A 25,381-nucleotide genomic window follows, 5' to 3' on the forward strand; every position below is an offset into this window, starting at 1 on the left:
TTACAGTTAAACACTGAATTTTTAATGTATTATAACATTCATAATCAAACTTGCTCTGTGAAACCAAGATATCTGAGAAAATCTTTATTTTCAATATCTTATAACATTTTTTTAATTCGGGATAAACCACTATATTGCAGAATGGCGTGCTCCCTGACACCTAGCTCTACCACTAACCAGCTGTGTAACTGAGGTCACTGCAGATAACACGTGTTTTCTCGGAGGTTAAATCACGACATTAGAGTCAGTGGTCCCAGGAATCTTCACATTCCAGACTCACGCACTCTTCAAACAGCGATCATACATGACATGCGCGGGATGGCCTCTGCTCTCACCAAAACTCTGGCCCAATCTAACCGCACGCAGTTCCTTCTTTTTCTTTCTCACTCTTTGCCTTGTCTAATTACGGTCTACAAAATTATATCCAGTATGTACCCCCCAGAATTTAAGCTCCATGCAGGTAAACTTGGCTTTGGTGGCTACTTACACCCCTCATCCCCAGAGCAGTACCCAGACTTATCATATACTAAGAATGAAAAGGTAACACTGTAAGGTAATCTTGAATAACTTCCATTAAAATGATGCTATGAACACTAAATATATTTTTATATAAAAAGAAATATAATGCAGTACAAATATTTTTATAGTAGCACAATATAATAAGAACTTAAAATGATATAAGGGAAATCTGTTGCTAGACTAAAAATATTTGTATGCTGATATATCCTATTTTTGTTAAAATTTAATATTATAAAACAATTAAGTTAGGAAATTGTCAATTCTGAGAGAAGTCATTAAAAATAATACATTATTTTAAAAAACTTTAATTTCAAAAATTTTGAAATGCTTCCTTGACTTTCTGGTATTTTTTCAGAATATTTCTTAAATTATACAAAATCCATGCCAAAAGCCCAACAGAAAACTTACCACCTGCTATAATTCAGTTTCAATATATCTATTACTATTATAAATAATTCAAAATATTTTATTACATTGGTATATAAAAAGCTATCAGTTAATACTGTGGCAATAACAACTTTACACGTTTTGGTACATTAAAGTTTTCCTTTGCATACATTTTAATTGTACAATATGGGCCTATCACTGGTCTCTAAAGTGACGATACCTGTGGACTGTGTTGATTTGTTCCATGTGGACTGGTGCCAGAAAGAAATTTCACTAAAACGTGAATCAGGTTTGGGTCCGAAACCAACAGATGGGCAGTACTATCCTGTGTTCCAATGGCGCTGCTGGAACCAGCTATATAAAACATTAAAAAACAAACGTTCTTAAACAGTGGACCCTGAAACAATGAAAACGTAGTATTTAAAACACCTTTCAGTTCCAAGGAGCACTCACATACTCCTGGGTGTCGGCAGTTTATTAAAAGGGCCTGAGCTGACTGAGACAGACGTGCTCTCCATTTTCATGTAGCACAGACCTCCTTCCTCCCTCTACTTCAGCTGTGAATAGTAGCCGGTTCTACGTGCATCTTATTCAGTGCGTAGTCAAGTGGAAAAGAAATAACTAAACGTTTAATGTCCTTCTGGTGAAGCTACTCCTCTTCCAGAAACAGACATCTGTTTTTAGGGTAAATTTTAAACCAGCTTTTTTAGATAAATGGAGGAAAAAACTAATCATTTTTGCATATTAGTTGTTTAAAGGCCATGCACTGTTAAATGATACACAAGTAACATACCGGCCAGTTTTCTGAACTGAATAAAATATCTTTTGGGTTAAATCTATCCTCTGCAGCCCTGGCTGGTGTAGCTCAGTGGATTGAGCGCAGGCCTGCGAACCACACAATCGAGGTTCGATTCCCAGTCAGGGCATATTCCTGGGTTGTAGGTCAGTTCCCAGCAGGGGATTCACCAGAGGCAACAATACATTTATATTTCTCTCCTTCTCTTCCCCTCTAAAGATAAATAAATAAAATCTTTAAAAAAAAATCTATCCTCTGCATCATATAATAATGCTTTTGATCCCATATTTGGAAAATAGATTCCAAAACAGAAAACGGAATTCTGATGTTAAGCAATGATTTAAATTAGTATCTTTATCAATGTCACCAAGCATTTAACCAAATGAATCCCAAACAGAAGGAGACAAAAGCCATCCTTCCACTGTCATAAGCTCAAAGGGACTAAGATGTCAATCTCCAAGGCTAGTCCTTGCTTTCTAATATGAACTTTGATCCCGACCTCACAAACCCCTCAAGAATGCCAGATAAAAACCTAGAATTAAACATGAACATTGAAACCAAAAGGCACTACAGAAGACAATACAGGGGGGTATTTTCATGACTTTGGGACAAAAAAAACACAGAAAGCATGAAAAGATCCATTCTGAGAATGTTCAGAAATTATTTTACTATTGTAACTAAAACGGAAAAAAGAGGTGGGGTGTGAAAGCAAAAAATAGGACATAAGAATCTGGAAAAAAGCAATTATTTTCAGTTAATAGAGGTTTTAGATGTGAAAAACAAAAACTGAGGAATCTAGTTAGATTTGTGTTAATGAACATTATGTGAATTAGTTATTTTTAAACACAAAGGTACTTTAACAGAATAACATAAGACATAGGTTAGTATTAAATATTTGACTTTCTACTCTGAAAGTAATGTTTAGTAACTATGAAGTTTTTAGAAGGTAAAACTAGGACTCGAACTTGTGATGGTACATGTATTAGTATATTATCAACCTAAAGAAGCACAAAGTATACAATATGTAACAACAAATTCAGAAGATACATATTCAAATAAGTAACTCAGTAATGTCTTAACTATATTATTTCTTAGAAAAAGCTTTGAAAAGATGCTGATAGAATAATAATGAACACGTCAGACCTAAAGGAACAGAAAGATGTAAGAGAGTAAGTGTTTGCTTACGATTAAGTTGCATGTTCGTCATGATTGTTAGACTGTGCAGCACAAGGCACCATGTCCGGAGCAAGGTGTTGGGATACCAAGCCAACACTGTGAGAAAGCTAGTTATTGATGCTACGCAAAACAAAAAAGAAAGGGGACAGTTTTAATGAAGAAAAAGCAAATGTTTATTAAGAATTACAAACAAAAAGAATTCAAAAATACTTCTTTCAATCAGCTCACGTCCTAGTGACCCCAAAACATAAAAATGAAAGACTCCCCATTACATAGAACATACGCATTAAGCATCAATAAAATGTTATGGCTAAGTCTAAAGCTAAGCCCATGAAACATAAACTAATGTGCCATCATTACAAATTTGTTGCTCTTTCCAAATTATAGGCATTTCCACTCAAGCAGAATTTGTGTTTTACTAAAAATCCTCACATTCTACAAAATGTAAAACTGGAAATAATAAGGCTTACTGGAAAATAGGGATAGGGCAGACCAATCAGAACCAATGCACCTGCACAAGAAAGCTCAAAGTACAACAGTAATCAGGCTGCTTACAAGGCCCAGGGAAGACGCACCTGCGCGAGCTGGAGAAGCAAAATAGTTACTCAAAATGCACAAACATAACAGAGTGCCAAGATTGTGCTCTTAAAATACTCTGTAAAAAAGGCTCGTTCCAGATCTCGGGCAGGAAATACAGAGTCTGGGGCATCTATCACACTACAAGCTAACAAAACAGGAATTTTTTAAAACCCCACCCCTAAAAAGGAAGAACTAAAAAGGAGTATCTTACTGGCCACAAATGACACATTACCAGCATCGATGAGACTTACAAAATTGTAACAGATGCATAAAAAATACTTTTAAATCCATAAATGTATACATATATTTATTAGAGAAACTTACACGTTATAAACACAGACTATGCATGAATCGGTCCATTTTAAAAACTAATTCTAAAAAAGGAAAAACTTCGAGCATTTTTCCTGCCCTTATTATACAAACTGTACCATCAGAGGGTGACATAATAGCATTTAAAACAAAGCTTCCCTTTATGGGAGTATTTCAGGAAACACAGGAAGAAAAAAGGACAGAATTAGTCTGTCTTCATTTTGAGACACCCAGGGAACTGTTAATGATGCTAAAAACCTCAAATCAGATCAAGTTTCAATTTACTCCAATTTATAGCAACTACCGATTTAAGGACATCATGGGGAGAAATCACTAAGAAAAAGGACCCTGGGAATCCGGGAAAACATACAGCAAAACTTGTAGACAAATGACTTTGCAAGGGGGAAAAAGACATCGAGGGAACTTACTGAGATTGAAAGGGATTTAAGAAACATAATTAACTATAATGTATAGACCTTATATGGATTCTATTTCAAATAAACAGAAAAAAAATTTGTAAAAGTTGAGACAATTTTTAATTTGAATACTGATGAATACCTGATGTTAGTAAGGAATCACTGCTTTTCTACCTACTCTTATTTAATATTTTTTGTAATACCTAAGTTTTTAAAAAGCAATGAAAGTGAAGTTTATAATAATATTTATTAATGCAGGAAAAGATGGAAATAGATGAAGCTTGGCTGGTCTTGCTGAAACAATGCAGAAGTGAGTGGGACCAGGAGCCAGTGTCGCTGTGACTAAGGCTGGAAGGCGGGTCACGTGAGAGCCATGCAAGGTGTAAGATGCCCCTCCGTAGGGAGAAAGCACCTGGAATAGATCGTTTCCACTTTTCTTAAAATATAACTAGAAGAGATCTTTATAGCAAGACCAGAAGGCTAGTTCTATTCCTGTTGAGGATATTACTCTAGTTTCCACATTCTTTATTTGCCACAAAACAAAACAAACAAAAAAAACCCCTCAATTTCTATGGGAAATTAATGTCCTCCCCTGACTTACCAATTCCCCCAGGAAAAAATTCACATTTTTAAAAAGCACCAGTTGTGACAAAATAGCCCATGAACAGGACAATACTTTAAGGGAATCCAATGTAAAGATTAATGGAACACTGTTAATTTTAGTTGCACGCAGGCATAAGGTAATACAGAGCAGAGAATAAGACTTTTCTGTTTTCTTTTCTGCTAATTATTAAGTCAGTGTATAAATAAATTTTCTTTCACTAAAACATTACAATGCTTATAACAAAGTTTAAGTATATATTAATCTAATCATTACCTTTTTAGTGCACTGTTTATGCTACTTTAATAATTTTTCTTCTAATTAATCTCACCTTGATTTAATGAAATGACAGGTATTCGATTAGCATTATATAAAAAAATGTCGGCTCCACTCTCTTTGTTTCCAGATGAACTAGAATTCAGGCTCAGTGTGAGCCACAACTGGAGAAGGGATTCCAACTGAAAAAGAATGAAAAGTGACAAAAAAATGTACCTATTATATTATGAAATACTATTCAAACAAAATCTTATGTATAAATCCTTATGATTAAGTCTAATTTCTCTACTCAATATTCATCTGGTTACTTCAACTCAGTTGAGAAGCAAACATATCTTAAAATTCCTGATGAAACAAAATTTACTGAATTAAAATTTATAATCTACCTAACAGAAATGTTTTCTCTGACTTAAAAGAGGTGATTCAAATGTATTAATGATTTAAATACACAGGTATTTAAACTATAATATATACAGTTGACCCCTGAACATGGCTTTGAATTCTGCAGATCCACTTAATATTCCTTATTATATTAATAAATATGTAAACATATTCTCTCTTAGGACTTTCTTAATAACACTTTTTCTCTAGATTATTTTATTGTAAGAATACAGTATAGAATACATACAATATACAAAATATATATTCATCAACTTTATGTTATCAATAAGATTTTTCTAGTCAACACCAGGAAATTAGTAGTTAAGTACTGACGTAGTCAATCAAAAGTTATATGTGGATTTTCAATTGTGTGGGTGGTCAGCACCCCTAGCCCCTGCGTTGTTCAGGAGTCAACTGTAGTTGGATCTAATCAGTAAAGACCAGAATCACAAAAACTGTGTGTGGCCTATCACTGAGGACCTGTGGTCATCAGAGCATCTCCAATACTTTTCCATCTGAGCATGACACAGAAATCATCCCGATTGAGATAGATCGCCCCGGTCACTTTGGTCTTTTATTAGGCTGGTAATAATGTCTAAAAATGCACCATTTCTCCTGAAGTCATACCTGAACATGATGGACTTGAAGCATGGAAAAAAGTTTGTTGAAACAAACATTTAACATTGGGACAGATGATAACTGTATAATAAGTTGGTTGGATTGGTTCGCTGCTTGTAAACCCCCTAGAAGTGAATCATCTGTTCCAGTGGGAGACTGTGATACTGAAAATTAAACACAATTATGATTTTATACACAAAGCATCAGGAGAAATGCTAACTAGCTATTACTATGTAAGGTAAGTGAAGATCATTTTTTAAAAAAATTAAAACTGTACTCTTTTAAATGATTCATCATTATTATTTGAAAACTTGGTTTTACGACATCACTTGAAAGTCAAAAAAAAAAAAAATCAATGGAGAAGCTCACAAATTCACAGGATTTGTCCACCAGGGGAAGAAACCTTTCTCTCTAGCAGTTTTTCTTTTTAATTTTTTCCTAATTAATAAGAGGAAAAGAAAAGGCAGAAAAAGAAGAATCTTAACTCATCTTAAGAAGGTAGTTTTAAAACAATCTAGACTCCCGCCTATTGATTCCTTTTTCTTTCTTTCCTCCTTCTACCCGCCGCCCTGAATGTCTGGCAGTGCCTGTGGCATGAGCCCACCAAAGCTGTGTTCGCTCCTCCGACGGAGGATGCCTGGTACTCCTGTCCCCATGAACCTGGCGGGCCACAAGCCGACCAGCAGGGATTGCAATGGACACCTAGTCTGCTGATTCTTAACCTTGATTGCACATTAAATTACCTGAGAAGCATCCAAAAAATCCTGATGCCCAGGCCACACGACAAGCAAATTAAATAAATATTATTCACAGGGAGCAGACAAATATAGGAACTCTAAGAGCAATTCTTCATATATTTACAAAAAGCTATTACATGAAGAGGGGTGACATGGTTCTGCACATGGCAATAATCAAAAGACAGACTATAGTAAGAAGCAGATATAAATTACAAAAGGATCTTCTAATAAGTGGCTTCTTTTTTTTTTTTAGAACAGCCAGCAAAAAAGGAGCTCCTTTCCTGGCTGGTGTAGCTCAGTGGATTGAGCGTGGGCCTGTGAACCACACGATCGTGGTTCGATTCCCAGTCAGGGCGCATGCCTGGGTTGCAGGCCAGTTCCCGGTTCCTGGCAGGGGACACACGAGAGGCAACCATACATTGATATTTCTCTCTCTTTCTCCTTCCCTTCCCCTCTAAGATAAATAAATAAAATCTTTAAAAAAAAGCAAAAAAGGAGCTCCTTTAGGCAGTACTGAGCTCTGTCTGTGGTCATGGAAAGGCTGACCCCACAAAAGGGATCTCCCTTATTACACAAGAGATAACACACAACAATATTAGTGTGCCAATACGAAGGTTATAACACCACATCATCTAATTTTCTCTATTTCCAAAGACAAGAAATAGATAAAGTTTGCAATGAAAAAATGTGAGTTAACATAGGAAGATCTAATAACCCAAATGTCCCTATTAAAACGGACTGCGAACTCCCCTTCATAGGAGGACATGATGCTCTTCCTAAGTTCTAATCACTGCATCTCCCCTCTTAATCACCACGCCCCAGGGCTGGGGGCGGGGGGCGGGGAGCAGCGTGCACAGGTGAGGGGATAGAAAAGGAGGGGGAACATTACCAACTTCTCAGCAAAGCTCCTCAACATTTGTCTTTGAGAGACAGGCTGCTATCTAAACAGTCCTCACCTGACAGATCTACCCAAGTCTAGCACTGTACAGCAGGAGTCAGCAAACCATGGCCTAATGGCCAGAACTGGCAGGCCACCCGAGTCTATATTCTGTAACAGCCATGCCCATTCACTTACACACTGTCTATGGCTGCTTTACTGCTTCAAAGCTGTACAGCTGCCAATGCCCACCATGTGGCCTGGAACACCTAAAACATTTACTCTCTGTTCCTTTATTATAAAAACTTTGCCTTCCTTTCCTGTAGATAATTAGGTAGTAAGTCCTTTCAATTCTGCAGTTCAATTTGACCCATTTGGCTATCATCCTTACCCTAGGTCTTCCATACTAGTCTTTAAGGACAATATAGAAATGTTACTAATAAAAAACCCCACTTTATCAGAGGTTTGGTATAATGCAATGAACTCACACTCAGCTAGCTGACAGCCTTCCCAAGGAATTTCATTAACCTTACAACACCACAGTAACAGAAACGTGATTCACGTTTCTGGACTGAATTTAAGGACACTACATGAGATATTTTGTTCCCCTCCACTCTCCCAACCTGTTAATCTTTTGCCTTATTTCTCAATCTGCTAATTTAGTGAGAGAGAGGTGCTATATACCATTCAGACTAATACAAGACATGGAATTTAAAAATCTGCAATAGTCTAAGAATGATGATTTTCACTTACATGTAGGGGACGTGTTTGTTAATGCCTGTAAAATGGAATCTGCTTCCAAGGTAGACATCATTTTCAACATCAGCTCTGCTTGTTGTTCAAGTCCAACTTCTAGGCGAGCATCTAGGGCTAAAAAAAAAAATTAAAGGTTTAAAAATACTACTTCGTAATTTTTACTCATGTCCTAGTTCATATAATGAAATGTTGACATCCAAACCCAAAACTAGGTGAGAACTATGTGTTCTCACATAAGAACCTGGCATGGGGTTATCAGAACCACAGTAGGTAATGTAATAGTAGCTTTGCGAAGGAGACTAGGGATGACAGGGTAAATATATAGAAAGAGATGGACCAAATAAGTTAAGTAATAATAATGGAAATACATAAATTAGGGGTAATGAGAATCAGGTTCCTCACTGTCAGAGATAAAAAGATGCAACTATACAAACTGAGAAAACTAAAATGAAGCCTACGGAGTTAGGTTAGTTAGATGAACTGATGTACTGATGAGAACTCATGGCAACTTGATAAACAGACACAGACACGAACACAGATGGAGATGCACACAGATACCCACCCCCCCACACACTCTCTCCTACATTTGTCCATCAAGATCAAGATAGCAGTAAGTATACTTCCAACCAAATTTTGGTTTCTCAACCACATTTCTCCACTAAAAGGCTTTAAGATACCCTTCTCCCCACTGAAATGGCGAATTCTTGGGCTGGGGAGGGGAAATTAAATGATCGCCCTGTTGCTCCAGAAAACAAGAAAGTGCTCAAAGAAAGATGAAGACATGTCAAAAAGACAAGCATCGAGTGTGAAAAAGCACCCGGTGGTCAAATCTGAGTGCTTTTGATGTGATGTTCAAATCTATTTGAACATGAACATAAATAATGACAACAATGAACACTTAAAAAGGGCTATTGAAATAGCGATTTTTGTTATTTATATTTTATCGAGATGAAACTACCAAATAAATAAATAATAATAGTAAATTATAATCCATAGCCTAAAACTTCAAACCATGGGTCTACTCAAATTAAATAAACTTATAATGTTTTTTAAAAAAAGAATCGCTCCCAAGTACCCCTCTGCCACCACACTCCCCCCAAATTCTTTTACTAGGGGAGAAGAATAACTTTATAATGAAGGACTAGCAAATACTTCCTTAATCAAGTAAATAAACACAAAAACCACAGTAGGGGGACAAATTAAAACCATGAGCCACCTAAATGGGGTGCAATAAGAAAACCTGAACATTAGGGGTTTTTTGCTGTTTCTGTCAAAGATGCATGACCAAACCTAGTGATGAGGAAACAGCATGCAAACTCCAACTGGGGGACATTCTGCACATCGTTACTGGCCTGTAACCTTCTAAAGCACCAAGGCCACAAAAGTTAACTCCGAGGAACTTGGAACACGGAATGAAACTAAAGAGATACGGTAACTAAATGCATGATTCTGCACTGGATCCTTCTGCATAAAGGAGATTATTCAGACACAACTGATGAAACAAATTTGAATAAGGCCTGAACATTAGTTAGTATTAATGTCAATTTCCTGATTTTGATGAATATATTTTCTACTGTGTATATGAAGAATGTCCTGCTTTGTAAAATTCATAAAACAAAATAAAAGTTAGCAACTTACTCCTAATGGATCAATATAACAAATGTTCTCTGTATTATACTTGCAACTAGATGGTAAATTAGGATTGTTTCAAAATATAAGAAAATGTTTTACTTGAAAAAATACATAATTTACATGACTAGAAGGGTGCAAATAATATTCAATCCATTATTATTACAAATTTAAAAAGTTTATTATTAACAATTAAGAAAATAAAGGCACAATTAATGAAAATCACTAGCAAGCCCACACAATTTACAAATATACTTTACTAAGTGTTACTTGGAGAAACAAAAATCTGGACCATCAATGGAAGCTCCTTCAAACTGACTGACAGAGAGACCTACAGCTCTGAATGCACCCTCACAGCATGCCTGTGGTTTTAGACCTTCCTAGCACACACACAGGTTCAACTTCTCAAGGGACAAAGCAAACATTTAGGTCTTATTTCAGTAATAGCATGTGTCTTAAAATATAAACACCTACTTACCCTGAGACACTGAAACACTAACTGTCTGTGATCCATTCTTCTCTGTACTTGCGGGTGGCTTGGCTACAGGAATTCCAAGACCTCCAATGTAAGGGTTGTAATTGTAGGTGCCATAATCAGCACCCCAATAATCATACCATGTACTGCTTATTGGCTTAAAAAAAGCAGAAAACAACTGTGGCTTATTTTGGTCTCTTCAGAAAGAGTAACATTATTATTCACATTATCTAAACTCAAACAGGGTTACAAAACATTCTGCTTTGGCTGGTGTGGCTCAGTGGACTGAGTGCCGGCCTGCAAATCAAAGGGGCCACCTGTTCAATTCCCAGGGCACATGCCTGGGTTACCAGCCAGGTTCGCAATAGGGGGTGTGCAAGAGAAACACATTGATGTTTCTCTCCCTCTCTTTCTCCCCCTTTCCCCTCTCTAAAAATAAATAAGTGAAATCTAAAAACATACAAACAAATATTCTCTGCACTCTTTAAATTCCCTAAGACACACTTATAATCCTAATGGTCTAGAGGAATGGTTCAGTAATGTTCTCTTCTTTTGAAAGCAATATATAAAAATAGCTTATTTAAAACCTAAGAGATATGTACCGTCCTTAATAAAATCTCTTACACACAAAAAGAACTAGTATAAAGTAGTATGGTGTAACTCCTTTAGAAGAAGTTGAGGTAACACATAAGTAGAATCTACAATGAAGTCAGCTTGGATGAGATTAAAGGCTGCTTTCAATGTTTATAATCCATAAATACGTTTTCCCATACTTATCACTGTTCTTGTATATGATAATTTAAGTGGCTATATTAACAAAATGGTGTAAGTTTCCCTTACATACTACGCATTTGGTATATACTATAGCACCTATAGCAATTTAAAGTGTTTTCAATACATTACACAGCAGATTATAATTGGTAATAAATATGCACACTTTCCTTTTTTAAGTAATGTACACTTTCCTTCGTTTTAAACCAAAACTGTAAGATGAAAGGTTTATTTGCAAAGAATACTCTAGTGCATCATACCTTAAACACTTTGGCTGCAAGAGGATCCTTTTCCAGATCAATATCTAAAGGATCGATGTCAACTTCCATTAGATCTTGAAGTAAGTCAAGATCAATTTCTTTATCTTTTTCCAAAGAAAGAGGAGGTGCACCTTTAAAAAGTTGAATAGTTTTATTAGTGGAATATATAACATAAATTTAACCAGTACATTGCTCTTAATTTCAGAAGTTATTTTTACTTGTGTGTAAGATATATATTTCTACCGCTATAAAAATTTCTAAACTTTTATTCTTGACACTTAGGCATCAGTAGGTATGCAAATGTATCACTTTCTAACACACAATTAAAATCACTAATGCAATATTTTATTTCCTAAGGAAAAAGACCATGGATTAACCCTTGTTGAATCAAGTTGCATGAGTTTTAATGTTACTAATTTTTATTACCTCCAATGTGAAATTTATTATGTTACATCTAATTTTTCAGTAACTGAGACCCACCATTAAAGTGGAAAGCAAAAAAGACTCAAGCTGTAAGACTGCTATTCACCTTATTTTTCTATTATACATTAGAAATTATTTTGCTCTCTAATGTCTCCAAATTCTTAACTAGACTTCTTTGCCTTACAACTCTTATCTTCTCATCTTTCCCACCCTCTTTTTTAGCATATATTTACAGTATGCCTGGCAAATGCCAGCCAGTATCAGGGTTTGAGGGTGTGACGATTAATAAAACACATTTCCACCCCTAAGGAATAAACAGAGGTTCGGAGTGAGGGTGCACTAGAGACGTTAAACCAGCTACTGCATGGTCAGTGCCATCAAAGAGAACTCAGTGTTCGGCAGCACAGATGACAGTCACCAACACTGCTGGGGATGATGGACAAAGCTTCTTAGAAATTTCCAAGGGCAAGTGTCAAGTGAATCTTAGATAAAGAAGTCATCGTGCAAACATGAGGAGAAAGTCTGACCCAGGTAAGGGGAGTATTGGGTAGAAAGGATAAAACCCTAAGACAATGTAAGATTAAAGAATAATAAATGGTGGCAATGACCACAGCATCTGGCATACATGGGGTAGTAACTAAAGTAGAGTCTTGAAAAGTAGGGAGCATTTCTATAAATAATTGTGCAGGCAAAGACACATATTTATTTTTTTTAAAGCAGGAAAGAAAACCAAGGAAAAAAAGAAGCCTATATGCCCAAAAAAGTGAATCTCAAAGAACAAGTGCCTTTAACCCCATTTTCTTAAGCACTGAATATCTTCAACAGTTTTCTAGGTGGTAGATAATTTTCAACATAGTTAAATCAAACCACATCAAAGTAACCAGGACATTATGAAAGATGTCCTGGCATCTTATAACAAGCATTCAGTCAGAGAATCAAAGCAAAACATATTTATCAGGAAAATAACTGATAAGAGTTACTAAGGCCAAAAACTTAATAGAAAAATATATAAATTAATTTCCAACTTCACTAACATTCTTAATTTTGAAACATTTTCATTTTTTTAAATGCTAAGTGATATTTTTTAAAAGACATAATTCACAGAATGTACCTGTCATATCATGGGTCAAAGGTTCGTCTATGGTCTCCAGCAACTGAACCGAAGACTGCTGAAGGCAGTCATCAGGTTCGGCAGCTGCTGCACCGGCATCCTCGCCCACTGCTCCTTCCTCCATGGCTTCTGCAGCTACGGGAGCCAGCAGTTCTCCTGTTTGGAATCAAACAGTTCTAACCGCTTTAATAATTTACAAGAAGACATCCAAAACATAGTAAAGCACATTTCTTCCTTCAGTTTAAAGAATGACAGCATGTCTGCTCTACCAACTAAAAGATTCAAAGGCAAATGAGAGCTCATCTACCTAACGAAATGCAAGGATCGCTGTATTACTTTCAATTTCTGAAAACAAGTAGAAAGTACAAAATGTGTGATCTGAACAAGGAATTACTGCAATCACTTAACATATATTAACTCCCTTACTCACCAAAGCATCTTTCTAAGAAGGGTACTTTAGTATTCTTATCTTACACACGAAAAGGTTATTGTTGTTACTATTATTATTACCATTCTATATACGAAGGCACCGGAAGTACCCTCCTCAAGGCCACAGGGGACTAGGAAGCAGCCCACTGCTGGTGCTGAAAATGAAGCCAACTAGCTCCAACAACCCTGTACTTTAACAACCTGAGCCTTCCAAAAGCGATGTTTATCACAAAAGTCGACATAATGAAATATAAAAGTAATTTAAATGGTTGCTACCGCTATGACATTAAAGAGATCTTTTGTACTTTTGGGGGTTACAGTTCCCTTAAAATTTACTTAGTTAAAAATGACAAGCTAATTTTGAAACCCTATGAAAATTAAATCCTGACGAACCTGCTAAAATATCCTGTAGCATACAAGTTAAGGAGTACTGAGCCCAAGCACCACCCCAAGATATATCTCCTCTATTGAAGTCAGTTCCAACCAAAAGTAATAGCAGTCTTTCCAGCTGGGGTTCATTCACAATCTCACACAGATGTATAGTTGGCCTCGTGGCATTCGCAATGCGTGCAAGAACCTGTAATACATTTTATAAAATCACACACTTAAAAGACCAATTACACGTTTTCTCCAAAAACAAAGCATTGGAGTAGTTTTCAATGAGATGCACTTTGGGTGTCAAAATAATTGACTGACATAGAATGATTAAGAAATATACTTCCATGAATCAGATATTCAAATCTGGTTAAAAATCTGGGTTGAATGTTGAAAACAACTTCTGTAAACAATGAATATGCTACAGGAAAGCCTTCAGGGCATTAAAACCCCTTCAATACTGTAATTTGACACTTATTGGTTTATTTCCTATTTTAATTACTTAAAAAGGGTAGGTTCAAGACAGACATACCCAAATGACATACATTTCAAGTCTACATTTATCTGGCTTTATCTAGATTAAAAAAGAAATCAAGTATCCTGAGAAATCGGTAGATGTGAGCAGTAGACAAATTATTTTTTAAATGTTTCCAGGCACAATGAAACTGCGTAAAAGGAAAAACCAATAACAGCACCACTACTTCTCTTAATCAAAAACTGCACTCTTTGCTAATTCTTATTCTACCCTGTAAGTCTGTAATTATACAGTGTGCCTGTTGGGTTACTTACCTTACACACAAAGAGCAAAAGGTCTGCGTGGCAGGTAAAATCCATGGACAGGAGGAACAGGACGAGCTTTTGGACGACTGAAATGCAGCGCTCATGAGCCAGGGTAAAGGGCAGTGGCTCTATCTCTGGACTCTCTTTGGTTGTTGTAACTTCTGTGTCTAAATTAGACCGAGACCATTCTGCTGTCCGACGTAACCGAATTAAATCCTTAAAGTGCTGAACACAGACATTTGTAGTATTTAAATCAGTATGCAATAAATAAAAATTCTTTCAGTACAAATATATTTCCATGATGAGACTATTCACTCAGAAAATTTTCAACTTTTAAAGAACAAAAGTTTTCAAAAAGTAAGCCTCAAAAAGTATGATTATTAAAACCTATCTTAATCAATAATACCTAACATCCAATTTTAGAGTAAGGTGTAGGACATGTAACAGAATTTCAGAAAAGTGAAATTGTATAGAAAGACTACATTAAGTCAAATCTAACATCATAAATAAGCATTACCGAAATATCCTAAACAAAATAAAAGGTGGATGGTAAAGAAACCTATAACTCCAAGTACTGAGTATTAATTCAATTTATTTCAAAATCTGAGGACTTAACTATAATTCCTATTTATAGAAACACAAGGACAATGGTGTGCGCCACTACAGTGGCACAGAAAGATGGCGGAAAGAGCAAACGCACTTTCAACTTAACAGTACTGTCAACTTAGAACCACTGTATCAGGATGCAACCCCATTGTAAGTTGAGGAACACCTGTCAAAGAACTACATTAAGGTCACGTTTGTCATGTATTTCCTTGAGTTAAAGGCTACTATCCCCACTCCAAAGTGTTCAGAATCGATTTTTCTGTTAAGAAGCAGAATAACAAGGCTGGTCCACTGGTAGTGGATTATCAGAACTCAAGTTAGTGTCAAGAAGCAGAATAACATACTTTTAAGTTTCCTTACCATTAAAGATACCTAACAAATCAAATCATTTAAAGTACTAGAAGGGAAAATGACTTCTCTAAGATAATCACATTACAAATTAAATGCCATACCTTTGAAGTGGCCTGCTTTAGTTTTGCTTGCTCTACAAGAAGTTTGTATGATGACCCTTTGTTACTCTGTATTTTTTCTTTTTCCATCTGTTCCACCAACGCCTTCTGTTTTGCTTTTAGTAGGTTAAGTTGCTTAAAAAGAAAGAAATTAATCTTATAGATAGCAATTTACAAACAACAAATAAATTATTAAACTCCTCAGAGAATCCACACATCAAACGAATGCAGTTAGTACAGTAAGCCCTCCTAAATGCGGGCTTCCGAAGCTCAGACTCAAATGTTACCCTGTTGCTGATGTGCACTGTGTAGTTAGGCCCAATTACCATCATTCCGCCTGTACTGAACACGAACAGGCTTTTTTCTTGTCATTATTCCCTATACAACTTAACTATTTACATAACATTTACACTGTATTAGGTATCACACGCAATCTAGAGACGAGCTAAAGTGTACAGAAGAACACAGGTTACATGCAAATACTGTGCCACTTTATCTAGGGGACTTGAGCACCGGAATATTTGAGTTATCTGCAGGGTCATAGTACCGATACCCTATGGAGACCAAGAGACAACTATAATTCCCTGAAATATCTAATTTTAACTGTGCTGCTGATTTTAAAAAAACTATAATAATAAAAATTTTTAAATACACCTTTTTAGCTCCCATATAAGATCTATGTTATAATTAAAAATTAATCAGTTCTTTACCTCATGGGAGAAATGAAGTAACCAGAAGACTTTCTTACGTAAGCCACTAATAAAACTAATGGACATTGTTTTAAATAAAGGAAAATAATTAAACATATGAGGAAAAGATTTATGAGCAGTATTTTTAGCTGTGCTTTGTGGGAATCTCCCTCAAGAGTAGTACATTTTTTGGTATGTTTATGCTTTTTGTTACTTAAAATTTTTACTGAGATAACAACAAATTGATATGCAGTTGTAAGAAATACAGAAATCTCTTGGGAACTTAACTGATTTCCCCTACTGATACGTTTTACAAAAGTATAGTATAATTAAAACCCCATTGTTATAACTCACCAATCTTACTCAGATTTTTTCCAGTTTTACCTGTACTCCATTTGTGTCTGTATATTCTTGTTGTATACAATTCTAGGCATGTGCCAGTTCATCTATCTATTGCTACAGTTAACACTAAACAATTCTGTCATCATGAGGTTCCCCAGCCCGCCCACCCCCCTCCTGTCCCATCTGTCCCATCTCTAACCCCTTGCAACCCCCCACTGGTAGCAACGAACAGACCAAAAGGGGAGAAAACATCTCTGCCCAGAGAAACCTTAATACTCTGTTGAATGACATCCCCCATTGCCATATATGCAGAATACTACTGTAAATAGAAAGCCACAAGAAAGTTACAGCCATAATTATAAATGCATAATTTAGTTCAAAGCTTAATAAGCCTACCTTTTCAAAGAGTATGTCCTAAATTTCTACTACTGACATTTTTGTTATCAAGGAAAAAATCTTCATTATCACTATTATAACCAAGTATCAACTTGTGTGTTATCTCCATATATATAAAAAATGTATCCTAGGCCCTGGCTGGTGTAGCTCAGTGGACTGAGCGCGGGCCTGCAAACCACACAATCGCGGTTCGATTCCCAGTTAGGGCACATGCCTGGGTTGCAGGCTAGTTCCCAGTGGGGGAAGCATGAGAGGCAACCATATATTGATATTTCTCTCCCTCTCTCCTTCCCTTCCCCTCTAAAGATAAATAAATAAATAAATATTTAAAATAAATAAATGTATCCTAAAATAAAACCAGCTGTGTACATGCATTAAATAATCAATATAGATTATGTGAATGTGGGAACTACTACAAATCAGTATTTTCAAGCAACTGTCCCAAGAGTTCTACTGTTAACATGTACAATTACAATAAAAAACATATAACTTTTAATTTATTTTGAAACAACCACAATCTTAATCAGTAATTTAAATTACTGTACATATTTTCCCCCTAAACTATCTGAGAATAAATTGGCAACCTGATGACCAATCAAGCCTAATGCCTTAGTATATGTATTTCCTAGAAACGAGAACCTTCTCCTCAAAACCGTAACGCAACCATCAAAATTAGAGACGCAGCACTGATGCACTACTACCAACTGCCACTCAAACTCCACTTCCAGTTTTACCAGCTGCCCCAGTAATGCCCTCCTCACACTGAAAAATAAAATACAGCAGTAATATTTTACAAAAAAACTTCACTGGGTTACACTTTACGTTTGTTTCCTACCTTCACATCCCAAATTAAAATCAGCAAGCATAAATATTAAATGACCAATAAATTTTAGCTGGATTTAAAAAGATGCAAATTAGTACCACCTAAAATTAGTTGAGTCTCAAAAAAGAAAAAGCATTGAGAAAAAGACTTCTTATACCTTGTCTTGCAAAAGATCGAACAGTTAGCTTAGGTAGAAAAACTTAGCAATGAAAATAAAAAAGCTGGTGCAACATCGTATGTTTTATAAATCCCAAAGCTTTCCCAAGCTTGCCATATCCTAAGGGTTTCATATAAAATATCGTTTCAGCGTAAATCAGTCACACCCACATTTACTGACAACACACTAGGATGAACACTAAGTATCAAGGACACAGCAGTAAGATGAAGAGGAAGACACTTTACAAAGTGTAGTGAACTGTAATAAAGTACTGGCTCATAAGAATATAATGTCAGGCCCTGGCTGGTGTAGCTCAGTGGATTGAGCGCGGGCCTGCGAACCACATGATCGCGGTTCGATTCCCAGTCAGGCACATGCCTGGGTTGCAGGCCAGTTCCCAGCAGGGGCCAGTTCCCGGCAGGGGAGGCAGGAGAGGCAACCATACATTGATATTTCTCTCCTTCTCTCCTTCCCTTCCCCTCTGAAGATAAATAAATAAAATATTTAAAAAAAAAAAAGAATATAATGTCAGCTATAAACTCTGTTCCACAGAGTGAAATGCACATTAATAAATGTTATGTTTAATTTCAAGAGAAATCATGAAATCAATTGAGATAAAAACCCGCAAGAATCCAGATACCCTGCAATAAAATCACATACTAATATACAGGGGTGGCCAAAAGCAGGTTACTGAGTACAAGAACAAATAAATAGTAATACATGAATACACTGTTTCCTGTATTCACAACCGGAAACCTACTTTTGCTCACCCCCGTACATCCTTCTGTGAAGGAGTGTGTGTGTTCACATGCACATTAAAGCAGCACAGATCTGTGTATAGATCAAAAAAAAGAAGTTAAAAAATACAAAAAATACAAAAAATTCAACGGGAAATGGAAAAACAGACTTGGGAACATTCAAATAATGGAACAGTGATCATAAACCAAAAAAGAACCAATAACACCCTCTATAATACAGATGTAGCTCAACTATATTACTTTTAATAAAAGAGGCCATTATAAAAAAGAACATGTACTCTGCATGATTTCTAATAATACTTAAGTCATTTTGCACAGTGAAGTGCACAAATCACATGTTAATAAAAGAATCCCTATAAAATATTATAATGAATATGAGAGGAAAAATATAGGAAACACGAGGAATATACTGTATGCAGTACTATCCTATGTAGAAACCAGGGAAGACCTGAAAAATAAGTTAGCTTTCCCAAGCAAAAGAGTAAAGTATGTGGTTGGGAGAAGAAAAATAAAAATAAAAACAAAATAAAAAACAGCACACACAAAAATCCTGAATGAGAAAACTGGTGTAATTGGTTCAGGAACTCAATTCAATAAGGCTAGACCAAAATTCAAACCTGAATGTCAGACAGAGGGGCAGATAATAGATATCCTAAAACCATGATTTATGTTTGACCTTCATCAGGTCAACTGGAAGTCACTAAGAATTTACAGAACGAGTAAAATATTCAAGTTTGTATTTAAAGAGAACTCCCTAGAGGTAGCATGAAAATGGACTGGATTGAGAAAGGACAAAGACAGGCCTTCCGACTAAGCAAAGAATAACGGTGGGCTCACTTAGAATGGCAGGAATAGAGCTGTGAAGAGGCGGTCAGGGTAAAGGACATGACCAAAAATCTGTAAACCACTACCGTTGCAGTCTTACAAATAAGGAAATTCAGTCTCAAAATGTTAAGTCATCTCTCTATGTAGCTCTTTAAATGCCATACCTATCTGATGGGAAGCCTCTCCCATGCAACCTCTAACGCAGTGCTCTCAAACATTAAAATAAAAAGGTATTCAAAATTACCTGTTTATGATGAACTAGCTGCTTTCTGATTTTCCTGGAATATAATCTATCAAGGCTACTGCTGCCCTTGGAAGATCTGTGTATGTTCTGAGTGTGCAGATTATTGTTAATAAAACTCCACTGGTTACCTAGAGGGCAAGGAAAAGATTTATTAATAAATCTGTTAAATGTAGTTTTAAGTACATTTAATACCCAGTAAACACAAAATTATAAGTGTATCATTCATGACAAAGCAGTTTTTTTTAATTAAGAAAACTACTATAAAGAAATTGCTAAGTTTGACCCTAAAAAAGTTAACCTTGACCCTAAGTCACTTTAAGACCAGAGCTGTCTCCCATCTTTCCTTTATGATAATAGCCACCTTTCTCCATAATTAAGATTAATCTTCGTACAACACAACTTCGATGATGTCAACCAATTCTAACAACCACAAATGTTCAATACTGACTGACTAACTTTCAAACTCATATGCTTTTGTGCAAGTGCCCCCCAGAATGGTACTGAGTAACTGGCTTACTGACGGCCAAAATAAGGTTCAAGAGTCCAACACCACGCTGTGCAGCTCTGCCTATTTTCCTTCTTTGAAATGTGTCCAGAGTACTCTCTAAGTACCAATCCTTCTGCTCAATTCAAATGTAACCAGACACTTAACCCACCTCCAATTATTTGTTCATGTGCTTAAACTAAAGACACATTTTTCAATTCTCTACTGTGAAGCCAGTTCAAATTCTTCCAACGCTAAAGAAAAAATTGTTGTCCACCAATGTGTTTCCACAGTCTCTGAATGATATAAATAAAAACTAAGACCTGGAATACTAACTGTTATATTCCAACTTCACATTATGGTAATGTTTAATTGTATGTTTTATGGATCACTGACATACACTATTTAAAAAATAAATATAGAGAGAAAATTCCCTGTACATGAAAAGAATCCCCCACCCTCTCCCCAAACACAATGTATACCACAAACAACTGATACACCTACAAAATATCTCAAGAGATCTTTTTTAAACAGTAGGATCCTGACAATGTTTAAAGTCCCAAATTCTATGTCACTTATTGGCTGTAATTAGATATTAAATAGAGCTATGTCAAATCCTTTATAGAAAGCCCTATTAATTTGGGAGAGGGGAAGAAAACAACTTGTCTTACAATCTGACTTCCCTTCATTTTTAAACTTTTTGAAACCTCAAACTAATGAAGAAAGATTACAACAAAAAAATTCTTGAAATTTCTGCAAGCATAAAAGCTATTTTTAATTAATTAGTCGAACTAACTTTATAATGGTCAAAGGAATAACACTTTATTAAATAACATAAAACTACAAAAACTTCACAGAATTCCTTTTCATAATTGCACTTATGTATATGCTGTTGTTTTCATAAATTGTTTAAATGGTTATAGAAGAAAACACCTGTGAAACACATGATTGTGTCTAGTAACTAAAGTCATGTTCAGACATGTCCTTCAAAAATAAATTCTATCCTTAAACAGATTCCTGGTAAAGTTAATCCCTATTTTACATAAATTACACACAGCTGGAATCTCCAGGCCACTAGCCAGTTCTGGAACAACTATGAGCCCCTCCAAATCCCCAGCGAGACTATTAAAACTTCGGATACCTGTCAGAAACCTCTCCCTGTCTTTACCATTCAAAGGTTTCTTTGCAGCTGCTGCTTCATCTTCAACAGTTGCCACATAATCCAGCAACCTGGACACCAGCATGACCACCCAACTGATCATGGGAATATCTAGTACTCCTGCGAAGAGACCGGGAAAGGCAATCAGGTGGCTCTCAAAGTCCTAATGAAGTCTGATAGTTATGGGATAAGACACTTTATAAATCTAAAACACACCACTACACCAATATTTATTTATAATAAGCCCCAAAATTAGAAGCTAAGACCACAAATCGAGTAACACATTGAATCTAATGGTATACAAATGCTTCATGGTACAAAATAGATCTTTAAATGTAAATTAAATCTAACAGATAAATTATAAACTAGAAAACAAGGTTTAAAATGATATTCTTTTTTTTACCAGTGACTGAAATGAAAAAATCTAATTTACAATTAATAGAGTTTTAAAGATGAAAATTTGTATGTTCTAAGATTTTTATTCCGGCCACAGTTTTCTCCCTCATGAGACTCATCATCGAAGCCCACCCAGCAAAGTACTTTAAACCTTCAATTTGAACACGAAAGTTTGATTTTAGCTGTAATAGTATACAATAAACATATTACAGTAATTCCCAAGTTCAAAATTCAAATAATGAAAAGGTAATCGATTTAAATAGCACGAATTACAGGGTGGTCCACCCCATGAAGGCTGGTCATCCCAGAAAGTCTACCTCATGAAAACAGCAGCAAATATGCAGCCGAGGGTTTTTAAAAGGACTCCAGACTGGCCAATTTACAAAGCCTATTTACAATAATCTTTTGTTTCTACTAAAGACAACTGAACAATACCTTCTGTCCTCCGATGCATGGGCAAATGTGGCTGAAGAGGTGACAATAAATTGTCCAGCAGATTAAGTAAGCTTTCTAATACTCCACTATTACTCAGTGATCTTTGACCAATGCAGGAAAGTAACATGAAGACCCTAAAAAAGAGATATTAATAAAATACCCATTATAAATCGAATTGGTTAGTCATTTAAAATATAACAAATTGAAATCTAATAGAGTAATGATAGAATACTTGATTCTTAGCAAGATATCTGGAAGGTATGATGTTAGAATTAGCTTTTTCAAGCACTCGGTTGTATTTTCTAACTTTATTCACAAGAAATCAGGTAGAGAGAACTTTATCATAGCCTCAAAAAAAATTTAACACATAACATCACATGACCTGATCGAAAATACAAGTAAACACAGCTCTGTAAAGTCCACAGACTCAATTAGGAAACTAAAGAATACAGTCTAGTTTTATCATATATAAACTTCTTCTACATGCCCTTCACTCAACCCTGAATATACATGCTCCGTTCTCCCACTCAGTATCCATATGTGGAAGATTTTGAAATCTGAACACAGACCGTGAGAAGTATACGTCATTAATAACAAGTCAGTCCCAGATTTTCTGACCTACCTATCCTGTGGAAAGATGAGAAGCTGCTCCGAATTGTATAATTCCTGAAGAACATTCGAGAGAAACTGACCCCACCATCTTTCACCGCCACAGAGTTGAACGAGCAGAAGACCAGTATGTAACCGTATCTTTGGGGTTCCACTGATGCACAAGTGTTTAAAAAGCTCTTCACAGGCCTGGGCATGAAATGTGCTCTGCAAAACTGCAGGAACAGAGTGTCCTATTACAAGAAAGAAAACAGTAAAATTTCCTATTTAAGTGTATGCTGTAATATCAAAATCAGCATGCCTACATGTTTTCTTCTTTACCAGCAACCCATAGAGAATTTTTATTTTTCTATTTATTTACTGACTCCTCTTACGTAGAATTTAAATTTCTAACTACTTGAAGAAGGCTTAGTACTGAAACCCTTTTTATTTCCTTTATGTGAAGATGGGTGTACCAGATGGTTGTGTGTTCGTATGTGCATCAGTAATAACCAAAAATAGCTCCTGTATAGAAATGATAGCTCTACATTACATTAGCAATTATTAAGTTTTCAGTGTTCACACTTAATCAATATTTATTTTAGTAGTAAGACAATAATGTGGCACATCAATAGCAGAGACTCAAGGAAAAAATAATCAAAATATCCATTTAAGAAAAACAAATAAAAACACAGAGAAAAAATGAGTTAACCTAAAAAAACAGATTTCATACTCACACGAGAAAGGATATCAAAATTACCAATACACCCAAAATACCAAAAAACAGCAACAAAATACTCAACAAGATTACACCAAATACATTCCCAATCTTTAAAATATTTAAGCTAAATACAAACCATTGGAAGAGTGGAGAAGGCTCAGCAAAGTGTCCAATAAATATCTGATGATAGTACGTAACTGCTCTGTGGAAGACGTCTGAATCAAATCTTTTGGATCGGATGTTTCATTCAACATCTTCCTACTTGCACCTAGAGCTACTCTGAGTCTCTGCACTGCATTGTGAGCCAAATTCAGTTGAAGCTGTAGCTGAATACAATCCTGATAGGAAGAAAAAACTCTGCTGTCTTCCTCAACGGCCTTGTCTGGCTTTCGCAAGAAGTACTGTGCATTGTTTGCACTGTTGAGAGGAGGAAGATCGATACTTTGCAAAAGAGTTTCCAACCGATGACAAGCTAAGTTATACCTACAAATAAAGAATAAATGAACAAAATCATTCCCGCAGTGTTCTTTAATAAAATTAAAATAGTCTGCAATTTCCTACCAACCTGCACTGTATATCCTCCTGTAGAGCAACCATCATTGCTAAATGCTGGTCAATTTCTGGTTGGTTTGCAGATTCTCCTTCTCCCCTTAGAGGATCATGCATTAACTTCAGTTCACTCTCCCAAGGCAAGATGTAGGTATGACCATAGTAAAATCCTAATGGGATTTTGGCTCTGGCATTTGTACTTCCATAACGTCCAATGACGGTGATCTGAAATGAAAAATTAGAAGTATACACACACACCAACCCTCAACAAAAAAAATCTGAGTGACGTATTTAAAAAGTTGACACAGTTATACTTTTTAATTGTATGTCTGAATATTTTTCATAACTTGTCAGAAACATGAAAACCTTATCAATTGATTCACTTTCTCGACGTTATCTTTACCTTCATGAATCTGCACACAGGAGGGGGTATCAAGTCATGAAGAATCAGTGAATGGGTGCTGATGTCAGTTGCCACCACCAATCGCCTCCCATCCACCTCTTCTCCTAAAGTCCAAATGTCAATTGACAAGGAGGCCAAGTCTCCACAAGTGGGAATCAATACATCAGTCAACAGTATTGGTCTGCCAAAATCCAAGGTCACAAACCTCCTTGCTCCTATGAGATAGAGAGCAATAGTTGACCAAAAATACCATATCAATCAGCCAAGAGATATACTCAAAAGCAGGTTGGAACACTCATCAAAAAAATATCTGAAACCTCAACCTATGTTAGTTTGAAACCCAAAACTTAACTAAAACATATACAATACTAAGTCTGTTACTATAAAGGCAACCAACTATATGTAAAAACATAATTTAAAGCATTAGAGAAAAAACTAAATTAAAAATAGTACATAGATTAATTCTACAGATTATCTACTCTTCTTTGAGCCATCTGGTCTTTCTTTAAAAATTTCACAACTAGATACATTAATAATACTGAATTGCAATACTTGACTTTACTTTTTCTTAAATCTTATTTCATTCACTTCTTAGGGAGCTACACCTTACATTTGGGGTTAAAATGCAAGGTAAAACTGTAAGGCTGAAATAACAAGTAGCAATTACCAGCACTAA

At 35.8% G+C, this 25,381-nt stretch overlaps 1 protein-coding gene across 11 annotated transcripts in view; it reads right to left on the minus strand.

Moving 5' to 3' along the window:
- BIRC6 (baculoviral IAP repeat containing 6) overlaps nucleotides 1-25,381 on the minus strand; it is a 201,689-nt gene that overhangs the window by 82,747 nt on the left and 93,561 nt on the right. For 7 of the 11 annotated variants that reach the window (XR_005069536.1, XM_037066615.1, XM_037066614.1 and 4 more), the window contains exons 27-44: nucleotides 24,706-24,920; nucleotides 24,319-24,527; nucleotides 23,890-24,236; nucleotides 23,067-23,286; nucleotides 22,445-22,578; nucleotides 21,596-21,733; nucleotides 19,971-20,098; nucleotides 15,740-15,871; nucleotides 14,691-14,906; nucleotides 13,920-14,103; nucleotides 13,098-13,253; nucleotides 11,564-11,694; nucleotides 10,536-10,710; nucleotides 8,426-8,542; nucleotides 6,068-6,222; nucleotides 5,115-5,241; nucleotides 2,888-2,998; nucleotides 1,127-1,260 (exon numbers count right to left, since the gene is read on the minus strand). Coding sequence is in view for 10 of the 11 variants with exons in the window: in XM_037066615.1 (XP_036922510.1) it covers nucleotides 1,127-1,260; nucleotides 2,888-2,998; nucleotides 5,115-5,241; nucleotides 6,068-6,222; nucleotides 8,426-8,542; nucleotides 10,536-10,710; nucleotides 11,564-11,694; nucleotides 13,098-13,253; nucleotides 13,920-14,103; nucleotides 14,691-14,906; nucleotides 15,740-15,871; nucleotides 19,971-20,098; nucleotides 21,596-21,733; nucleotides 22,445-22,578; nucleotides 23,067-23,286; nucleotides 23,890-24,236; nucleotides 24,319-24,527; nucleotides 24,706-24,920 (3,029 nt within the window). In the remaining variant the exon portion in view is untranslated. The remainder of the gene's footprint in view (nucleotides 1-1,126; nucleotides 1,261-2,887; nucleotides 2,999-5,114; nucleotides 5,242-6,067; nucleotides 6,223-8,425; nucleotides 8,543-10,535; nucleotides 10,711-11,563; nucleotides 11,695-13,097; nucleotides 13,254-13,919; nucleotides 14,104-14,690; nucleotides 14,907-15,739; nucleotides 15,872-19,970; nucleotides 20,099-21,595; nucleotides 21,734-22,444; nucleotides 22,579-23,066; nucleotides 23,287-23,889; nucleotides 24,237-24,318; nucleotides 24,528-24,705; nucleotides 24,921-25,381) is intronic. The other 4 variants (XM_037066618.1, XM_037066613.1, XM_037066620.1 and 1 more) reach the window with 2 other exon arrangements.

Source organism: Sturnira hondurensis, unplaced genomic scaffold, assembly GCF_014824575.4.
Source record: "Sturnira hondurensis isolate 20B ecotype Veracruz unplaced genomic scaffold, ASM1482457v3 Scaffold0016663, whole genome shotgun sequence".
Classification (NCBI taxonomy): Eukaryota; Metazoa; Chordata; class Mammalia; order Chiroptera; family Phyllostomidae; genus Sturnira; species Sturnira hondurensis.